This window comes from Pararge aegeria, chromosome Z (assembly GCF_905163445.1).
Source record: "Pararge aegeria chromosome Z, ilParAegt1.1, whole genome shotgun sequence".
Taxonomy (NCBI): Eukaryota; Metazoa; Arthropoda; class Insecta; order Lepidoptera; family Nymphalidae; genus Pararge; species Pararge aegeria.
The window spans coordinates 24786034-24806848 of record NC_053208.1 but is presented as its reverse complement, the minus strand read 5'-3'; the positions used below and the strand labels follow the sequence as shown (position 1 = coordinate 24806848).

Genomic DNA, 20815 nt, shown 5'->3' with positions numbered 1-20815 from the left:
AGTCTGCAAGTGTGTATATATCGTGCACTTAACGTGGTTTGAAAGCAATAAGATAAGTGTTTTATTAATTATATTTTATATTTGAGTAACACAAAAAAGAGTGATGTATTCAGTTTTATGTGTTAGTCCAATCGGAAATCAGATAACACGTAGATGAATTCGGGCCCTATATATTCCAGAATGAGTGCATCGGTGTGTGTGAAGATAATGCTTAGCTTCGGAAAAGCAGTGTTTATGGATTGATTAAGTGTTTCAATAAATTCATCGTTTGCCATTTTCTGAATTCATCTAAATTACGTAGCCGCATAGGACCGCATAAGGACTTTAACCGTACAGCTTTAGGTACAATTTCTCACGCAGCAGAAGCTGTATCAACTACGATTTTATAGCCACGATACGATTTTTAAATATATATATTTTATATTACTTTGGCCGGCAACGAATTTAAGATTTCATTCATTACCCTGCCGAAAAAACACTACTATAATTAATTTAAATATGTATATTATCACATAATATCTCGTATGCAGCACCGTTAAGTTTCTAAATAAAAAGTCTCGAGATTTATTAAATTTGGGCTTAATTGCGATTTCTTACGTACACAAATCTCGTGTACCGCACTGCTAAACTATGAATCAAGTTTCTATATAAAAAGTTCTATCTTGGAAATCGAAATTTTCTATTAGATTCGAAATTTTTATAAAATTATTGCTTAAGTGCGATTTCTTACGTTCACAAATCTCGTATGCAATTACACTGCTAAAGTTGAACCGTGAACTGTTCGCAACTATATTCGCCGAGTGCATTATTTCCCATGTGACTATTTGATGATTTCGTAGGTCGCGCCACGTAAAAAGAGAGTTGACTGTGGTCAGCATAGGATAATTTCAAAAAGTAATATTTATTGACAAATATTTTGGTGGCAATTCTTTTATACTAAAATCTATGACTCTCTTAACTAATTGAGCAGGTCTAAATTTGTAGGAGGGTCCATTAAATTTAGGGGCAAAATTTATGCACAATATAAATGGCACCAATTTATGTACGTATAAGTACACAAGAATCAATGTGATCTAAGATAATGACAACTTCGTAAGATCGAACGAGATCGAACCTTTGTATTGGTGCATAGGCTCCCGTACTGTACAGAAAAAATAATTGCGATGTGCGTATTCCGCAACTCCGTATTAATAAAGAAAATGGTATTTGCTGTGTTGTTTTCTCATGTTTAAAAACATAAAAGGAACAACTAAACGAAATGGTTTTATTTTCGTATAAAGCTAGACAAATGCGCAATAAAACCGTCAGTGCTCTTTTTAAGACACGGTTTGATACAAAGTTTTGCCTTCTTCAATAATAACTAAACTGTATTATGGAAATGATACAGCAAAGTGAAAACTGTAAATTACATGGTAAGAAAATTATATGGAGAGTATGAATAATAATTCAAGACTAAGGATAGTCAAATCGAGGTCCGACAAAGCAGTCTAGACGGAGCAATACTGCGATGCGGGGCGAGCGAAGTACTCTTACCGGACTCAGTATTTAGGTAAATGCATAGCCTCTAAACTCTTTTTTTAAGCTTTTACTTGCTTAGCACAAATCATCCTGCTATGTTTTAGTTTAGATATTTTTAACTGCCAAGTTATCATCACATACACTTAGGTTATATTTTACATATTCTTCTCCTAAGATGACGTGGTTCAAAGCTATTATTTTGTATGTGCCTTTTGAACCGTACTGGGTCCGTTAACTATGCGGCGTCACATTTCGGAACAACTGAAACGCAATGCATTTTTCAGGACCTCCTTGGACATGCATCAATATTTTTAGACAAACTAAAGGCCGTAAAAACAGCGCTAAATGATTCGTTTAGTCTGAAGAAATGCTATAACCAAATTCATATCTGACAAACAAAAAGATTTTTCATCTAAAAATGCTGATTAACCAGATTATTTATGGTGATCACGCAGACTCTTCATATTAGTCAGAAGATGAAATTGTTTCCGTAATCAAATTCTGATATTCAGATAGAAGACATCTTTTAAACTGGGAAAAGTACAAAATAAAGGCAGAAAGGCTTGGACAGTCTGTACCAGAAGAATGAGAAATAAATATATATTTTTAAGTAAGTTAAGTCAAATTTTCAGATAATACAAACTTATAGAGAATCAAGACGAACTCAATAATTCTAAACATCCCAGCGAATTTTAATTCATTGATAACTAATTTAATAAACATCATATGGGGATTTTTTGCAGTTAGTGAATATTGAAATTAGCCAATCGATGAACAGCATTCGGACTAACGACCAATGAAATATGTTATTTAATATTTCAAACTAATCGAATGCGATAAATTAGCTTTTATGCATTCCTTTACGAGTACCTAGCAACCAATGAAAATGGTTCTTTAAAATGTCAAATGTAGTAAGAATCAATAAAAACTAAGAACAGTTAAAGTGTATCTATCTTGCATGCAAAAAAAATGCTTAGGGACATGCAAAAGGCTTTTTTAATATTTAGTTAAGTGATGCAAGTACATGTCTACTTTTTTTATTCGCCTCCTATATATACAATATAGGATCTAAATGCGAGTGCAAATATATATACAATATACTTTATATTTTTTAATTAAATACCAAACGATATAAAAAATAATCCAACGTACGTATTTCACATATTCATTATGACATATCAATTATTTTTATTATCCCGTTTTTCTATTTAAAACATTAATTTGATTTAATTTGCAATAAACTTTGTAACAATTCCAAATTTTAAGTCGAAAGTATTAATAGTGGAATTAATATACACTTATGACAGACGGACAATGTCACACAAGAAATGGTTCGTTTTTGCTTTTGGTGACGAAACCCTAGCGAAAAATAAATCAAGCAATTTTGTTACTCAACTCTTGCAACAGCAAAGGGGTTAACTACTTATGTTTTCGTGTTCAAAGTAATATATTACAGAAGTCCATGATTCCTCGCAATGAATGACTCGACATTTCTATACATTATACTCACATGACATTTTCATATAGGTATTTCATTGAGGATGGCATTTCAAGGAGGGCTTAACTCTGTTCTGACCGGATGCATCTCCACGCAAAAGCTATAGGCAGATCAATTTAAGTTCGCTAATGTAGTTATCGCCATCATCTCACTACCATGTACACATTTTTTATGTAACGTGCGCATTATGACCAGTGTAGGCATAAAGCAGGAAGTCAGCATTAAATTGGAAAATTCTCCTACTACAAGAGTAATATCAATAAAATTGGGTAGGCAGTGCTTTTACGAATGTATGTAGTTCCCACCACTGTCTATGGGTCTATTATTTGACTAGACTAATAAAGGTTTATCCTAAACTACAATAGATATCGCTATATATCAGCTCACATTTATTAAAGGACTTTCCGAAAGTCATTAGAGCTATAGGGTTTATTTTAAGTATTATATTATTATAAAAAGAAGCTAGCCTAGGCTGGGTTAGCCCGTTAGTATCCTAAACTGCACTAGTACTAACTCACCAGGTGAGATTATTGCAGTCAACTCGTAGTGGATTAAAAAGTTAAAAATGTAAAGCGATGCCTATAAATAGCTCTGTTTATATGATCTATGCACGTTTTCACTAAACCTAGGAATCGCTTAATGATGTCTAATGATTTTAGTGATGCGTAGGGAAACAAGTTTCAGCAATTCAGGGTTGAGACTAACGACGTTAGGCACCATCTAATGTTGCGACACCAATTCGGCGGTGTGTAATTTTAGGGAACTCTTTAACTGACACTTGACATTCGTTTTTTATTTATAACCGTTAAAATGAAATATATGATTTTACAAATAAAATACCACACCTTGTGGCAAGAACCATAGACGAGTAAGGTTATATGAGTTGCCTTGAGAGAAACGATTGGTGTTAGGTAAATGTATGCCTCGGAATCTTCTTAGGCATACATACCTTTGATCGGACGTTACTTACTCAGGTATTGCCTTAGTGAAAACGGCCATTAGAGCAAGAAGAGCAATGAATAGAGCAATGAATTGGCGATAACTTTTATATTGTGGTAAAAATTAAAAAATTATGTATATGAGAAGTAAGCGGTTTTTCCTTGAAAGCCACCCCCGTAAAGTCCTACTCAGACACATATGTACATTGTACGCGTTTTTATGAAGGGTTAGGTTGAGAGTTATTAATTAAGTACGTTTTTTTTTTTTCATAATAACGACATGCAACTCGACCCTTAATTAATTCCCATGCAACTATATTTATTGTGTATCAACAATAAAGTTGTCAAGTATTATTATAGAAATGTCGAAGTTACGATTAAATATTCAATAAAAGTACTACGCCGAATCAAATAAGGAATAACGTGTGCACTTCTACTATTAATAACATTAATAAAAACACTATTCCCATTCAATTGAGTCGTTATACTTTTAAGCAAAATATGCAAATGGGCCATAGCAGGATTTGGGAATTTAAATTCGTTATCATATTATATTAAAAGATTTAAATTACTTGTATCAACTCAGGAAAAAAAAAATAAAAAAAAAATAATTAAGAATCACCTTAATATAATTAATAACGAATTTCAGAATTCGCCAGAGGGAAACACTAAAAGGCAAATTTAAATAGTTTAAGTACATACCGGATACTCCCAGAAGTAAGTCGGCAAGTTGTTAACAATATCACCCTGGTTGGCTTGTCTTTGCTGGACCCACATGTAGTCTTGGGATGGGCCAGGCTGTCCCCAAAGTGCCTCCTGAAAAACGTTGAAACATAAATATAGAAAAATTACATGGATAGTGCTTTATGACTGCAAACCTCTCGTTTAGGAAAAACCTAAACCCCGTTTGCAAACGATTGCACTTATTGCTAGCCTTAGTCTCTTGCCCCCTTATTAATAAACGTGGCGTAACGTCTGAATAGTTACGCAGTGTTTTATTATCACTTCAACTGACAGTACCTTTAACGTTACAAAACACTGCGAGACTATTTTAATACTACCCCACGTTTATTTATAATAGGGACAAGAGGCTATCCTTAATCACTCTCCCAAAGTTGTTCATTAGATCATCAGTAAATTTATTTGGGACGAAAACGTTCAACTACACATTGTTCTAGAAAAATACGACAATTTGTATCAAACAGTTTCCATTCATGCTGGGATATGACATGCAAAGGGAAAGTGCATATCAGAGCCTCATTCTTTATGGCGTACATTTATAACTTAAATTTTTAAATTTTGGCACCTCAATACAAACATAGTCAATTTTTACAACGCAAATCATTGTTTCTGTTAACGTAATAAAAAAATAGAGGCCTGAATCTTAAGGTCATGTTATTTGTATACCTCATTCATTTAGCAGAAGAAGGATGTTCGTGCAATATATTAGTAGGTCCAAGTGAGCAAGTAATTGAGAGATGAATTCAACGATGTTAACATAACGGCTGTGCATAACCAAAAACTTTTTTGAAAATATTATTTTACCTATGTTTTTGGAATGTACTATAACTTAAAGGATTAGTTGACTGTAATAATATTATAGTAGTAAAAAAGTAATAGGTCCGTTTTAACATTTGTCATCGCGACGTAACTAGTTATGGAACCATACGACTCGGTACTCGATACTCACGAGTAATCGATTCAAGTTTGTATCAGTACTTGATCGATTTCATTATGTATTGTAAAGTGTTCATTCGTTCAAAGTATTCCTTTAACTTCACAACCAACTCGCGTGACTGGCTGTTGATTGTACCTCCACTTTTCAACATGTTGAAACAGAGTTCGTACTATATAGCAACATACACTAAAATCACCATGTTTAAATCAATGTCCAAAATAGAAGAGCCAAAGTTAACCTAATAGTAAAAAATATATATCAAACTTAAACGAGCGCACAGTCAACTTTACAAGCCTGGGAACGAAAAACTGCGAAGTGCGCGCGGAGACGCTTCAGTCATGTGCCGCTTGGTCAGATACATAAACTCAGATCCATTATTTAGAACCCAATGTCAATTCAAAATTTTACTTGCGGATTTGAGAACCAAGCTCATTCTTTTCAGTAAAGATTACTACACAATATTTAATTTGGATTAGAATCGTATGAAGCTGATGATATTCAGTAAAAAAAAATGGTTACAACAATAGTATTAAAAAAAAAAAAAAACAGAACTTAACTGTTTTCGAATCGCACAACAATTATAAATTGCATACTATAAAGTAAGCGCAAAAAGAATACTCGCGATATATTCTTTCATATTATTTAACGTCACAAAAAATTTACTTTAGTTATAAAACACTATATGTAATTGATTTTTATTTTATTGTTTCTTTGTTTCGTTCCAAGTTACATTCTATGGTCTTGCACAAAAGTCAAAACGGGCCTATTACATTTTTACGACTACAACATTAGAAACTGAAGTGAACTTGTAGGCTATATTTATTAAGCATTCCAAAATAATTGTGAACTCCTAATTGTCCTCTACAAGATATCCCTCGACTGCTAACGCATTTGGGGGTAAGAGGTACGATGCAATCCAAAATTTTGGTATTTTTATTATGTGTCTTATAATAACAAAAGCAGACTTAGGCCCCAGATGTAACGCTTGCCTTATTTATATCAAATTTGTACATATCTCTAGCCTCCTTATAAATAAAAGCGGCGTAACGATGGAACAGTTACGCATGTTTTGTCACACTCCAACAGACAGCAATTTTCGAATGTGAGAACGTGACAAACACGATGGAACAAGGTGGAAGTTTTTCATTATAATTAATATCTTAATACCCCAATATCTCTGCTTCTGCTTAGTACCCTTTCCTAAAGCTATACATATCCCTATGATAGAGCAGACCTTTGCTTGTGGGGCATACTTTACTTTTCCTACTTAATTGACCATGCTTGTGTCATGCTTTATGTCATGCACGTGCGAATAGAATCATGATATAGTTTCTGCTGTTCCTATTTGATTACCGGTATATCCTAGTATACCGATTGAGAGGTTTGCAGTCAAACACCTATTACTTATTTAAGACATTTATAACACTTAAAGCTGTAAAAAAAACAAAAATAAAGTATTTCATCCGTTCTGAATAAATGCGGAGAGACAGACTAGACAATACTAGAAGATCTACTGGTTCTAAAGTTAAGTGTCTTTCACATCTAAAACTTGACCATAAATTAGTATAGGCGACAGCAGAAGAAAAAGATTCAAGATCTCTTGATTGTAATTTTCATATGAACATACAATTTAGGGTTTTTTTTTATATTCCAATTTCTTAGGCTTTTGGCTTTATAAACAAACAACAAATGATAGTGCTATTTAAGTTCGGTCGTACTAAAAAAAGGTCGTAATTCATTTTTAAGTGAATTTTAATTTTTAATGAAACTCTTGATTTTGATTTAGTCACATTTAAAATGTATATAAAACACAGTATCATTTAATTTAACTAATAAATACAATAGCAGCAGTGTAGTATTAATGACTTAAAAGATTTGAATAGGTCAAGATTTTGTGAAAGGAATACAAATTTGGCAGCTTCCTATGTGCCAAATTAGTTTCAATTTATGCCGAATTAGTGTATCTATTACTTCAATAGCAGCATGCGTTTACTTTCAGAAATGTCATAATACAGAATGAATATTAAGCTTATTCTCAATAATTTCTGTGGAAAAGAACCGCATTTATTATAAATGTATTATTTCCCTTTTAGTTTAAAGATTTGAGTACAACAGAATTAGCACCATTCAATTTATTGTTTAGATTTTTCTTAGAGTTCCGTACCCTAAAGCAAAACGATGTCGTTTAAAGTGTATTTTGATTTGATTTAAGAGTGGACCTTTGTGTCTAGATAGATTCTACGAACGCGAAGTCTACTCCTTCACCCTAGGATTAATAAACGAGACATAAAGTCGGAACGCATGAGTAGCCATAGACGAGTGCATCTCCATACAATAAATATTTAACACTAAACCGAGCTAGAAAAATAGCTTATTATACCGAGCTAAAAAGAAAACAGTTTATTATAATTAGGGCCTTTTTGACCACTTTCTGCTAAGTGTTGCATTAACGCCCTAGGGAGACAAACGTTTTTGTAAGGGGGAATAGGACCACCAAAAATTTCAACGTATATTAATGAATCGCATGTTGATTCGTTCCATATGATCTCTATATAACAATGAGAGAACAACACGAAACAATGTGAACTAACAACCTCACTAGCGATTTTCTCGTTAGAAGTTCATAAATAATACTGTTGTAAATAAATCTCTGAACTAAACCAAATTCAAAATAGCACTATTACCTAGCCTACCTAGTCTAGCCTACATTATGGCATACATTGTGAAAAGGGCAGCACTTCTTTTAGACCGGTAAATTTAGTTAGAAGTACATAATCAGCTGCATTACTTTTAGATTTGTGATTTGCGGAAATAAAGCGATTTAGTTATAAATTACATATATACAGTTTAGAATTTAAGAAAAATTAATAGTGTCTGCCGAAACTTTTGTATAAAGATGCGTTTGTCTTCTTGTTGTCTTCGTGTTTTTTTTTTTTTAAACAACAAATGTGATCGCGGGCCGTCAATATTCAATAATTGACCCTTTTTCCAGCCAAATAAAAAAAATATTATAACCTAACTTGATTGACGTAACAAATAATGAAAATCAGTTTCTAGGTTGGAGCAACTTAAACGAGATTAATTTAGGGTTTTACCGGATTCTATTTAACAAATAGGATGTACGGAACCCTAATAGAGCGAGGCCAGTCTCGAAATTACCTCGTTGCGGAAACCATAACATTCGCAACCAACGCCAAGCCATTTCTGTTCATATTATAATTATTATTTTTAAAATTAAACACACGGATTTGAACGTAAAAAAGCTAATAGCATCCGAAATAATAACATGGAATGCAAAAATGTTAAATTAAAAATCAGCAACGAAGTATTTATTTCTGAAAATACCATTTGCGATGGATACGTGTTTAAATATGATCCTAAGGGGATTTGTGTGGTGGCGAAACGGAACGGCGGCATCGGTATCGGTTCGTAATTATCGATATTTGTCACAAAGCTTTGTTGTCCCTAAAATACGTTACAACATTAGATAAAATCAAACAACTTACGTGTTACAAGATATGAAGAAATAGTATGGGGGTAACAGTATCGGGTAATCAGGGGACTTAAAAAAATACTGAAACATTTAAGGGCAGACGTGCTTGGAGGGAGCAGGAAATTTATAATAACACGATGTCACTTCTTAACGATAAGTTTCCATAAAATATAAAACACTGTTACCGCTCTACTAATAAACGTTGTATAGTGGCTGTTTAGTTACGCAATGCTCTGTATTCCGCTTTCGAATGTCAAAATAACTTATGACAGAAAGGGAGAAATCATTGACTAACTCCCAAGCTTTATACATCATATATAATTGAGGCTGGTAACGTGTTACAATAAAACAACATTGGCGTGTGCATAAAGAAAAAAAATCAACTTAAATATTGAAAGTTATAATAACGTGTATCCTTTTACACGTCAATAATACTAGTTAGCTGTTCTGGGCGCTCGTTAAAGAGTACGTATGCAAAACTCTTTATTTAGCACAAGGCACATTCACTTAATACAATTTCGTTCAAACATAAAAGAGAATAACTAAAACACATCGACGAACGTCAAACAAAGCTCATAACCAACGAAATCATAAAATGGATTGCAAAAAAAAAAAAAAAGGAAAAAGAATCAACCAGAAACAGACGATTTTCTGCGTAACAATACCAATTGCTGTGGTTTCAAGCAGGTGTTTGGCCAAAATCCTAAAGGGATTTGGTTGGTATCGGAACTCTTAATCGGCATCGGTATCGGTTTGTAGGCCTGGTTTATAAAGCTTTTATCGGTTCTCTTTCCCTAGAATAGGCAACATGATTAAAAACAACGAGTCTTTCTTCGAGTTGAATCTTTTTTTTTATAAATAACCCATTTGTTTCTTATCATCCCTAAAAAACGTCACAACATTCATAATGTCAAAAAAAAACGTTTTTTCCATAAAAAAATTAATATAATTTTGTAAAAAGAAATAAAAAATTTAATAGTGCATGGCGGGACGTATTCTAGACGGGACTTAAATGACTCGATTATTCATTACCTAATAAATAGTTAAAACATTAGACAATTTCAAAAACAAGGAATGTGTTATAATATAAGTAACACAAAATAATATAAGTAAGTAAGTTAAAAAGAGTACTAAGACAATTTTTGCAATATTGAAATTGTTTAAAACAGAGAACAAATACTATATAAAAAGAAATAAGGAGTAGACGCAAAATACTGATATATTTATTTTCTTTGACATGTTCGTTTAGGATCCTAGTAAAATATTCTAGAAAAATTAGTTTTGTAGCAAGACGTTGTTCTCGCTGGTAATGTATGTTAGGATTGGTTGCCCTCAGAATATGTTACGACATAATAGTAAAATATGACTTTACGTGGTAAAGTAATAACATAACATACAATAAGCAAAGCTGAAACTTTTTCAGTAAAGAAGTGCGTAGTGATAAAATTCGTTTCAATAATATTAAAGTACACTGACTATAACTTCAGAATTAATGTCATGGATAATCGGTTACTATGCTGTGTCGTACCGGAACGCTAAATCGCTTGGCGGCACTGGTGGGTTGGTCAACCACTCCGCCCTCTAGACCAGGGAAGAGAAAATTCTGAAATTTAAATTTAGTTTGATTTCCTAGCGACTTTTATTTAGTTTCTAGTCTGGGCGACTCGGAGGTTCCTATATAAATGAATGAGAATAACTAAACAACGATAAACGTAAGAGAAGCTGAGAACTAAAGATATCATAGACAGATAGAAAAGTAAAAAATAAAAATCAGCAACGAAAGACTTTTTTTATAATAATACCATAGGCAGCGGTTTCAAACTGGTGGTCGGTTGAAGTCCAAATCGGATCTGATCGTTACCATAACGGATAACCGTCGGCAGTGTCTGTCCTTCTACCTGATTCTGTACGGTTTTGCCGATTTCCTGTTCCTAAAATACGCAACAACATTATAAAAAAAATGTACAAGAAACAACCAACGTGTCAAGAAATACAATACCAAATGAAAACAATGACTAAATGCGAGAAATAAGGATTAAAAAATAATTACAGATAATGCAGGGTAAATGGTGAGCGGGGATAATAATACATGTTCATTGCGTGCTACAGGGTCCTGACTCTGTATGACATTGAAATACGTTTTACGACGTCAAATTTAACACATCTTTTTTCGTCAACTGTCAAGGTTGACGTCATACAATTTGAATGCCATAAATTGAATGCCACAAGAATGTAGGGAATCAGAGTCCATATAAAAATGTGGCCAGAATTGCGTACAGCAGAATAGTAAACATAAAACAAAACAAGGATTACAAAGTATAACTAAAAGATGAATGAAGTAGATATCTCAAGTTTCTATTCAGTGCCCTTAGCGAGAGTTTGCATAATTTGCACTTAACGATTATCGAGTTCGTCTACAGTAGATCGAGATAATGTCAATGCACAATGGAACTAAAACTTTTTTAGTCGCCCATCTAGTACGCCTCATTTTTTCCCCTCCAGTTCATTCGCAATCAAGGTGCGGGTGACGTATGCACACCTCTCATTCCCTCACACTGAAAAAGCGAAGCAACCTCAGAACGTCAGAGAATGGAGGCTTGTGTAAATCATCACCAGCCCCATGCTTTTTTTTAATTTCACTTCAGGTTTTGTCTCTGGTCGCAATATAACCTGGTGGTAAGTGATAATGCAGTCAAAATGTTAGCGAGCTAACCTGATTGGGGCTCAGGCAGTTATATTAAACCCATACCCCTCAACTTCACGGCATCTTACCGGAAGGGTAGGGTTGGTACCTTCAGAATGTATGAGAGGAAATTAAGAATTATATACTCGCAAATCGGCCTTGCCGGTAATTAAAATCACCACAGGGAGGTAGCCGAAATATATCGAAAAAACTGTAGTTTCGCCAAGGGGCCACTGACTAGGAGTCGAACACAGAAGAACTTGAGCTTTAAAAACAGCATCTCGATCTATACAACCAACGCCAGCATTCCCTTATATTTCAACTTAATATTTCATTTCACAGAAACTAAAACACTGATAAACTTAAAAAAAAAAAGCTAATAAACAATAAAATAATGCAAAAGTGTGAAACAATAATAACAGTAACTTCTTTCGGTGTACCGTTTGCCGTGGTTTCAGGCTCTCGGTAGGATCTAATCCATACCGGATTGCGTCTTTAATATATCGTAATTTTGATTTCAATGACTGTTCGTTAATTAAACTAAGTATTATTTGTTCCTAGAACATCACAAAGATTATTAAACAACAAAATGTTAAGATACAATAATTTAATTTAAGTTTGTGTTTAGGCAGACTTTTATATATATTTTTTATTAATAACTTTTCTAATAACACTCCAGAGCCAACGGAATTTCATTTAGTATAGAGCAAGGTGTCACCACCCGAGCGAGCTCCATTCAACATATGGCTACATTAGTAAGAGTAGCTAGAAACTAAAACGGAAGAAAGTCGCGGTACCAACTGCCAATTGCACTAAAATAAATAAGTGAGAAAGTAAAAGAAATAAAATCGCAATATAATATTTTTTTTTTTTTATAATAATGATAAATAAATATGAAAAATGGCCTTAAGACTTTAAATTTTGTATTAAAAAGTTCCTAACCGCTCGATCAAACATAAGTTATTATTAATATTCTATTAAAAAAAAGTCCATTTGGCTCAGGATGATAGTTTTCCATATTTCCACATACATTTCTTAGACAGAGGATAAAAGGGTAATCCTACCCTTATAACAAAGATCATAATTGCAAACTGATTCTGAAAATTTAATGATTCGTCTAAAATTTTCACTAAAGATGAACAGAAATTTAACAATCCATCCAAGATTTTTAAAATATGGTAGTATTTGTCTTTTTAATTCTTACGTGGCCACCAATCTTGATGAAATTTACCACTTAAATACTTGCATCCTGGAGATGGACATTGATTGTATTTTTAAAAATATGCCTACATATCCTATGCATGGCCTTACAGGGTAAACGAAATTTGGAATAAGGGATAGCTAGCATCCTGTAGCCAAACATAGAATACTTCTTATTCCAGTAAAAGAATCAACAGCCAAAGTTTCGATTTTTTTCAGTGGGGTATTTGGCTGTTTTTTTAACATCTTCTAATGCTATTTTAAAGCTTACCGTAGCAGTACTTTAACGCAATATTCAAAACTAATAAAAATGACGCTATATTTAGCGCTCGGTTTGGAGTCACATGGCAGCAATGGCTTAACAAATCTATAAAAATGTGATCTGATGTAATCGGAAACGCTCAGTGAAGTCAGCGTGCAGTGTCGCTTAATATCATGCCTAGTTATAAGAAACAATATATGTGGATTTGTCAAAAAACAATTGAAGTGCGTTCCAAGCATCCGAGATATCCGTATGGTACGCTATCACACGCGATTACGATTTTTAAGTCCATAGTTATAAAGTTCTTTCTGTCAATAGCAATACCACATGGTTTAGTCTTGTGATGTCACAAGACGGTAAAGGGTCAACACATAAATGGCGTTTTTGATCACATTAACATGGCTATCAAAAACAATATTTTACTATAATATGATTTATGGAGAATTAAAACGTTATTTTCTAGTTTTGCGAGACGAAACTAAGTGTTTAAGGATTGCACCAGCACAATTGATATTTCAAATACAGCCAAACACCCGAGTGAATAATAATTATTCTACCTTATAAGTGATGAAATCGCTCCTGCTTGTTGATTTAATTACAAAAGTGTCCGCATTACTCACGTTAATGTTGACCCTTGCTGTGATCAATTCCTGAGTTGTTAGAGTACGAGGGTCGAATGGCATAGGTACAGTGCGGTAATTTTGCAAATTATCCTGTAATGTAACAATAGACCATTTCAATTATTATAATTGGAGTTGATTTATTGTAAAATGAATGCAGTAGAATATTGAGCACTTTTATATGTTTATGTAGAAAAATAAATGACAAAAACAAAGTATTTATTGTTAATCTAATATAATTGAATGTTTAAATTTGCATGCCTTTAAATGGGCTATACTTTGTTCTGTCTGCTTGATGTAACATCTACAATTGCAAATATTTTTGCAAATGATTATGATTTGAAACACAGTTATTCCATTGTCTGTTATATTTTTTTTTCATAAATAAAAATAAATAAATTTATTTTTGGGCTTGTGTACAATCTGATGCCTAAATGTATGTAGTCCAGTTCAACCGAGTGACATTTGTCGTCAAGGGTAACCATATATAAAATATATAATTTAAATCTCATGAGCTAATACAAATTCAAATAAGTTTTATTCATGTAGACCTTATCACAGGCACTTATGAAGCGTTCATACATATATGTTACTACTAATGTTAGATAGATGGTGATACCTGAATTCGTTAACTTAAAACTAAAGCTAGGAGGGTTCCAAACACGCCCTGGTCTAAATAGAGCCCACAAAAAACTAAGCCGGGTCTATGAATAAATATTAATTTGTAGATAATCACGGTAGGGTAAAAATAACTTACCATGAAGTATGCGAACGGTACCATGGGACCATAGGAGCCCAATGGGCGCATTTGGGTCTCGGTCGCCCTACGGATCATTAAAGAGGGGCTAAAAAATCCGGCCTCATACCAACGAAACATTTCCTTCGACGTGAACGGCCCTTGAACGACTTTCTGCGAAAACAAATAGGCCGAATTAAAATAAATAGTCAAAAATCCTCGCTTTGCTAACAATCACTCGCAAGTGAAATAAGAAAGTTTTAAGACACCAAAAAACAGAATAACTACCGCATTCTGCAAAAACTCAATTATGAACCCAACAATATTGCTAACAGAAACCTTTATATACCTCAAGTCGTACCAGAGTGTAAGTTTGTATAAAACTATAACAGACCAGTTTATGTTATAACATAATCTCCACAGTATTATGCAAAAAAATTATTATAAACAAATCTTAATTGCTATCAAAAATATTTATCATTAATAATATACAGGTATCGTGTGATATTTGTATAAAATTATAACAGAGCAGTTTAATTTATAATCTCTATCATATTATGCAAAAAATAACCCTTTATTATTATAGACCGGTATGACGCGACTTTTGTAAAAAATTGTAACGGAGCAGTTTGTTATATCTCCTAAGACCCATTTGACTCAAGCGGTATTGTTAGCTAACCGAAGATATTATAACAAGAAAGAGGGTCAGGAATTATTGGCTATTGGGTTTTTCTAGTAAAACTTCTCAGAAATTATTGTATTCTCCGAATTATTCGTCGGAGAACATGTAAGCCATTCGTCCCAGATATAACCACTAAGATATGATAATAATCTTTAAAGCCCGCCAAATAGCAATGGAGAAGGGTGTTGGCAGTCGAGAGGACCACTCGTTGCCCTCGCGTCACACATTCTTCTCAATATGTCACATTCAAATTCAAATTCAAATTCAAATTCATTTATTTCAAGTAGGCCTACTTTATAAGCACTTTTGAAACGTCAAGTATGCATGTTTGTGTGACTCTACCACCGGTTCGGAAAGCAGATTCTACCGAGAAGAGCCGGCAAGAAACTCAGTAGTTGCTCTTTTCCAACATCAACATTTACAATCATTTTGCTATCTTGCGGGAGATGAGAGCGAGGCTGGCTGCTTCCATTCTACCTTGTCATTGAGGAATTCATCAAATGTATAGTAACCTCGCTGTACTAGATGCGTTTTTACACATTTTTTAAATGTATGCATTGGTAGGTCAAGAATTTCCTTAGGAATCATGTTGTAAAAGCGTATACTCAACCCAAGAAAGGAGTTCTGCACCTTTCGCAGACGATATGCAGATATCACCAATTTATGACCGTTTCTGGTAAGTCGATTGTTAATTTCAGCTTTTGATTTATAAAGAGTAATATTTTGCCTCACAAAGACTATATTACTATAAATGTATTGCGAAGCTACTGTAAGAATACCTATTTGTTTAAATTTTTCACGAAGCGATTCGCGTGATCCAAGTTTATATATTGATCGTACGGCTCTTTTCTGTAGTATAAATATACTTTCAATATCTGCAGCTTTTCCCCACAGCAAGATCCCATAGGACATAATACTGTGAAAGTATGCGAAATAAACAAGCCTAGCTGTTTCAACATCGGTAAGCTGTCTAATTTTCCTGATTGCATATGCAGCTGAGCTGAGTTTACTCGCTAGGCTTTCTATATGGGTACCCCACTGTAGCTTACAATCTAAGGTCACTCCTAGAAAAACAGTGGAGTTTTCTATTTCAAGTGTTTCTCCATTTATTATGATGTTTTTATCATTTTTTTTTACGTTAGGCAAAACAAATTCCAAACACTTAGTTTTTTTTGCATTTAAAAGTAAGTTATTAACAGTAAACCAGTCTGACACATGTGACAAAGCACGGTTTACATCGTCAAAATTATCTTTGTTTCTATCAGTCTTAAAAATGAGAGATGTATCATCTGCGAACAGTACAATCTCACAAGTGCCCCTGACATGGTGTGGCAGATCATTTATATACACCAGAAACAATAAGGGACCCAAAATTGAGCCTTGTGGGACACCCATTAAGGCAGATGATCCCTTAGACTTTATGTCTTTTACGCATACCCTTTGAACTCTATCACTTAGATAAGAGGCAATTAAATTGAGTGCAACGTTTTTGATGCCATAGTGGCTTAGTTTTAATAACAACGTTTTGTGTTCAACGCAATCGAATGCTTTGGACAGATCACAGAAAACACCAATGGCATTCTGCGAACGTTCCCAGGCATCGTAAATATGCTTTATGAGTCTTGCGCCTGCATCCGTTGTACTACGACCTTTAGTGAAGCCGTACTGCTCCGGATGAAGTAAGTTATTTACATTAAAATGATTTAAAAGTTGATAAAGTATAATTTTTTCAAAGACCTTACTAAGAGTTGGCAAGATTGAAATAGGCCTGTAATTGTTAAGGTCATTTTTCTGACCGGATTTAAAAAGGGGTATTAATTTACTACATTTCATTAGGTTCGGAAAAATACCCATATCAACACATTCATTAAAAATTACAGCTAGATAAGGGGCAATAACGTCAATAATGTTAGAAATGACCATCACCGACATACCCCACAGATCACCGGTTTTTTTCAACTTTAATAACCTGAAATTCTTTACAATATCTATTGCAGATATATGTTTAAAATTAAATAAAACATTGCACTCTTTAACATTATCTCTCAATATACGCTGAGCTGCTATTGGTGAAGAGCTTAGAGAATCTGTTAACAAAATGGGAACATTCTGAAAGAAGTTTTCGAAAGTATTAGCAACCGATTCGAACTTGAACAATACTTTGAAAATGTTCATGACATTTAAATGCTGAAATTTCAGTCCAACGAGTCAAATTGAGGGGGAATGCAATAATATAAACAACTTACTTCTGGGTCCTCATAGAACCATTGATCGGCAGGATTCTCTGGGGTTTGGTTATTTTGCACATTCATTTGCATCATGTTAGCGTATAGAGTCTCAAGAGTCTCCTCAACGGATGAACGCTGCATGCCTATTGGGTATAGATTGCTCTGCTGTTGCTCTGGTGCATTTTGGAGTTGTATGTCATTTTGTGCTGGAATCGGCGGCTGTACAACAAATTACAATTAGACACAGTTCTTTACGTTCATAACGAAAATAAAAAAAACATACAAGGGAAGGTTCCAGCCAAAGTATACTAAATAGCATAGGAACCCGTATTGGAGCAGATTGGAAGGATTATGTTGAGATACCCTGAGAATATTGAATGACTTTTACTTCATTATTCGCAGAGTATCACTATAGTACACTATATTAAAATAATGTCTTTATATCCATAAATTAGGTAGTACTATCTAGTTAGTGTAATTGGCCCTGCTGTACTAACAAGATGTAAAATAAATAAATAAATTAAATGTTTTAAAACCCTACAAGAGATATTCTATGAGAGATGAGGCCTGCACCTGCAATATGATATTAATAAGTTAACTGCTTAAGATGATCACGATAATGAATTGTGCAGATCTTATATTAAATTGTGTTAATCAATTATCAATAAAGTCCACAGCTGGAGTAAGGGCCTCTCCCAACGGGGAGGGGGGCGAGGTTGTGCCCATAATCACCACCTTGGGCAAGACGGCTATGTGATTGCAGTAGATGGTAGTAGTAACACAAAGGATGCTGCTGCATCTACTCTGTTATATTCCCTTATTAGGCTTGTACGTCTGATCTGCCTACTGATCTTAGGATTCTGATCTGCCTACCACACAGTACAATACAATGTTGATAATAAAAATAAAAAAAAAATTGTAAGTTTTCCGTTCAGCTCACCTACCAATCAATGTAATTAGGCATAAATATGCTTGCGTCCTAGAGATGGAGATAAGATATATTGCCAAATAATCGGGCACATTATCCAGAGGGATTATAAAATAACCTTTGTTAACTATTCATGTTAAATTTCATTATTTCAAAACCACGCCCTTCTTCCTTCACTTGGGAGGCAGAAATAAGCTTGGGGTAGTACTTCCCCGTAAAAGCTCCATCACAATGAGATGTACTACCGTTAATCATAATCTACCTAATCACTTAACTAGTTGTAGACCTCCCTGGCTCAACGGTGAGCGCTGTGCAAATTGGGACTTTATAATTTTTAAATTTTCTCTGGTCCGGTCTGGTGGGAGGCTTTGGCCCGTGGCTGATTACCAAACTACCGATAAAGACGTGCTGCTAAGCGATTTAGCGTATTGAGGGTATTACTACCGTACTCCCTAACAGGTAAAGCCCGCTACCATCTTAGTCTGCGTCACTTACCACCAGCTGAGATTGCGGTCAAGGGCTAACTAGTAGTGGAATTAAAAAAAATCTAAAAGTTACAGCAGAATTATTTTGTTTGATGTTTCTTCTCTTTCTGCATTACTTTGTAATGTGTAGTAAAGACCTCGTTGGATATTAAAAAAATTGGCTTACCGGTGGATTGGTATGGTCCATGAAGAGTGAATTCGTGGCGACGTTAAGTGGCATCTGAATATTATCCGAGTTAAATGCTCCCATAACCTGCCTGGAATGCATCGCTGTTGCCATGTTCCTTTGTGAGTTTTGCATCACCGGCGGTAAAGATCCTTCCATTGGCATCGCTATGCCGTTGTTACCTAATAAGTTATCATTATATTAATTATCGTCATATATTTTAAAGTAAAGGGACCAGTTGCATCATATGAAAGTCGTGCCACAGTCTGGTGCTATAATAACTGTACCTACTCAGTGGCAGATCAATGACAAAAAGACATTGTTTGTCTTAAATAAAAAATAATGAAAACATTTATCACCACAAAACAATTTTACATAAAATAAAAGCTTGGGTTCTTAACCCAAGAAGCCTGTTATTGTAAATTAGGTTTTCATAGTATGTATTATATTATTAATTTGTGGTTTATTTAATCTTTATTTTGTATGTGTTGAATTATTTTGTGTGTTGAATTATTTTGTATTATATTTATGATAAGTATTTATTATATTTTTCTTTAGTTTTCAATATTCTATATACATAGTTAAAAATCTCACATCTCTTCAGTTCTTGTTTTTTTTTTTTTTGTTGTCATTTTTACCTTTAAAGTCTTCTTTATCTACGCACAAGTATTAAAACCCTGTCGCACATTAACCAAACTAAAACCCAACGCCATAGGTTAGACTGGTAGAAAATGCCTTCAAGCAGTAAGATTGAAGCCATTTTCTACCTACTTTATTGCAGAAATAATAAGTAATATGTACATACATATTAATAAGTATTAACAAAAATAAACAAACAAACTGGCCTTTATAGTGGGTACCGTAATTCTGATGCAACCATTTAATTTTTTAATTTATAATATCTGAATTTTCTCTGGTTAAAAAAATCGATTATTAGACTGCATCTCTTACCACTACTTAACATTGCAGTCAAGGGCTAACTTGTACAGCACTTGTAGGCAAACTAAACACTTACCTCCGACAGTTAATCCCAAAGCTGTGTTGAGGGCTTGATTGTGGATTCCAATGCTCTGCATTTGCGGTGCTTGCCTCGCCGTCACCATAGTCGCGCCGGTGTTCAGCCCGGGGGCTATCCCAGGGGCTATCCCGGGAGCCATCCCGGGTGCCATCACGGAGGTCATCCCGGGGGTTAACGCTGCATTACTCAGCATAGCCTGCGTGTTCATCCCGGGACTCGGCATCCCCATTTGCATGTTAGGTGGTGGCATTTGGAGGTTCGGCGGCGGAACTTGGATGTTAGGTGGAGGCATTTGTAGGTTCGGCGGCGGCATTTGCAGATTCGGCGGCGGAATCTGGATGTGGTGCTGTGGTATCACGGAGCTGGCGTTGCCAGCTGCCTGGAGCCCTTGGTGCGTTTGTATGTTAGAGGACGGAAGGTCAGAATCGGTTAGCGTCATATCCAGCAGCTCATCAAGGATTGCTTCATCGTCCAACTGGTTGCCGTCTCTGCAAACAATTATTATGTTTATTATATGGGTGGAAAGACCAAAACCTGGCTAAGTTTCTTGTAGGCTTCCTCTTAAGTTGCATTTACACTGAACAAAGAGCCAGAGCTGGAAAAGAGCATTCTTTCTTGATCTTTTAGTTTAAAAAAACGTTAACACCAAAATAACAACGGTCAAGATTAAGAACTAAGAACT

General features: G+C 34.4%; 1 protein-coding gene across 3 annotated transcripts in view; it reads right to left on the bottom strand.

Annotated features, from left to right (window-relative positions):
- The window catches only part of LOC120636128 (GRB10-interacting GYF protein 2), an 85240-nt gene that overhangs the window by 31429 nt on the left and 32996 nt on the right, over window positions 1-20815 (bottom strand). For all 3 annotated transcript variants that reach the window (XM_039907431.1, XM_039907432.1, XM_039907433.1), the window contains 6 exons: window positions 20131-20621; window positions 19116-19297; window positions 17555-17755; window positions 14648-14800; window positions 13891-13983; window positions 4657-4770 (listed from right to left, as the gene is read on the bottom strand). In XM_039907431.1, coding sequence (XP_039763365.1) covers window positions 4657-4770; window positions 13891-13983; window positions 14648-14800; window positions 17555-17755; window positions 19116-19297; window positions 20131-20621 — 1234 coding nt within the window. The remainder of the gene's footprint in view (window positions 1-4656; window positions 4771-13890; window positions 13984-14647; window positions 14801-17554; window positions 17756-19115; window positions 19298-20130; window positions 20622-20815) is intronic.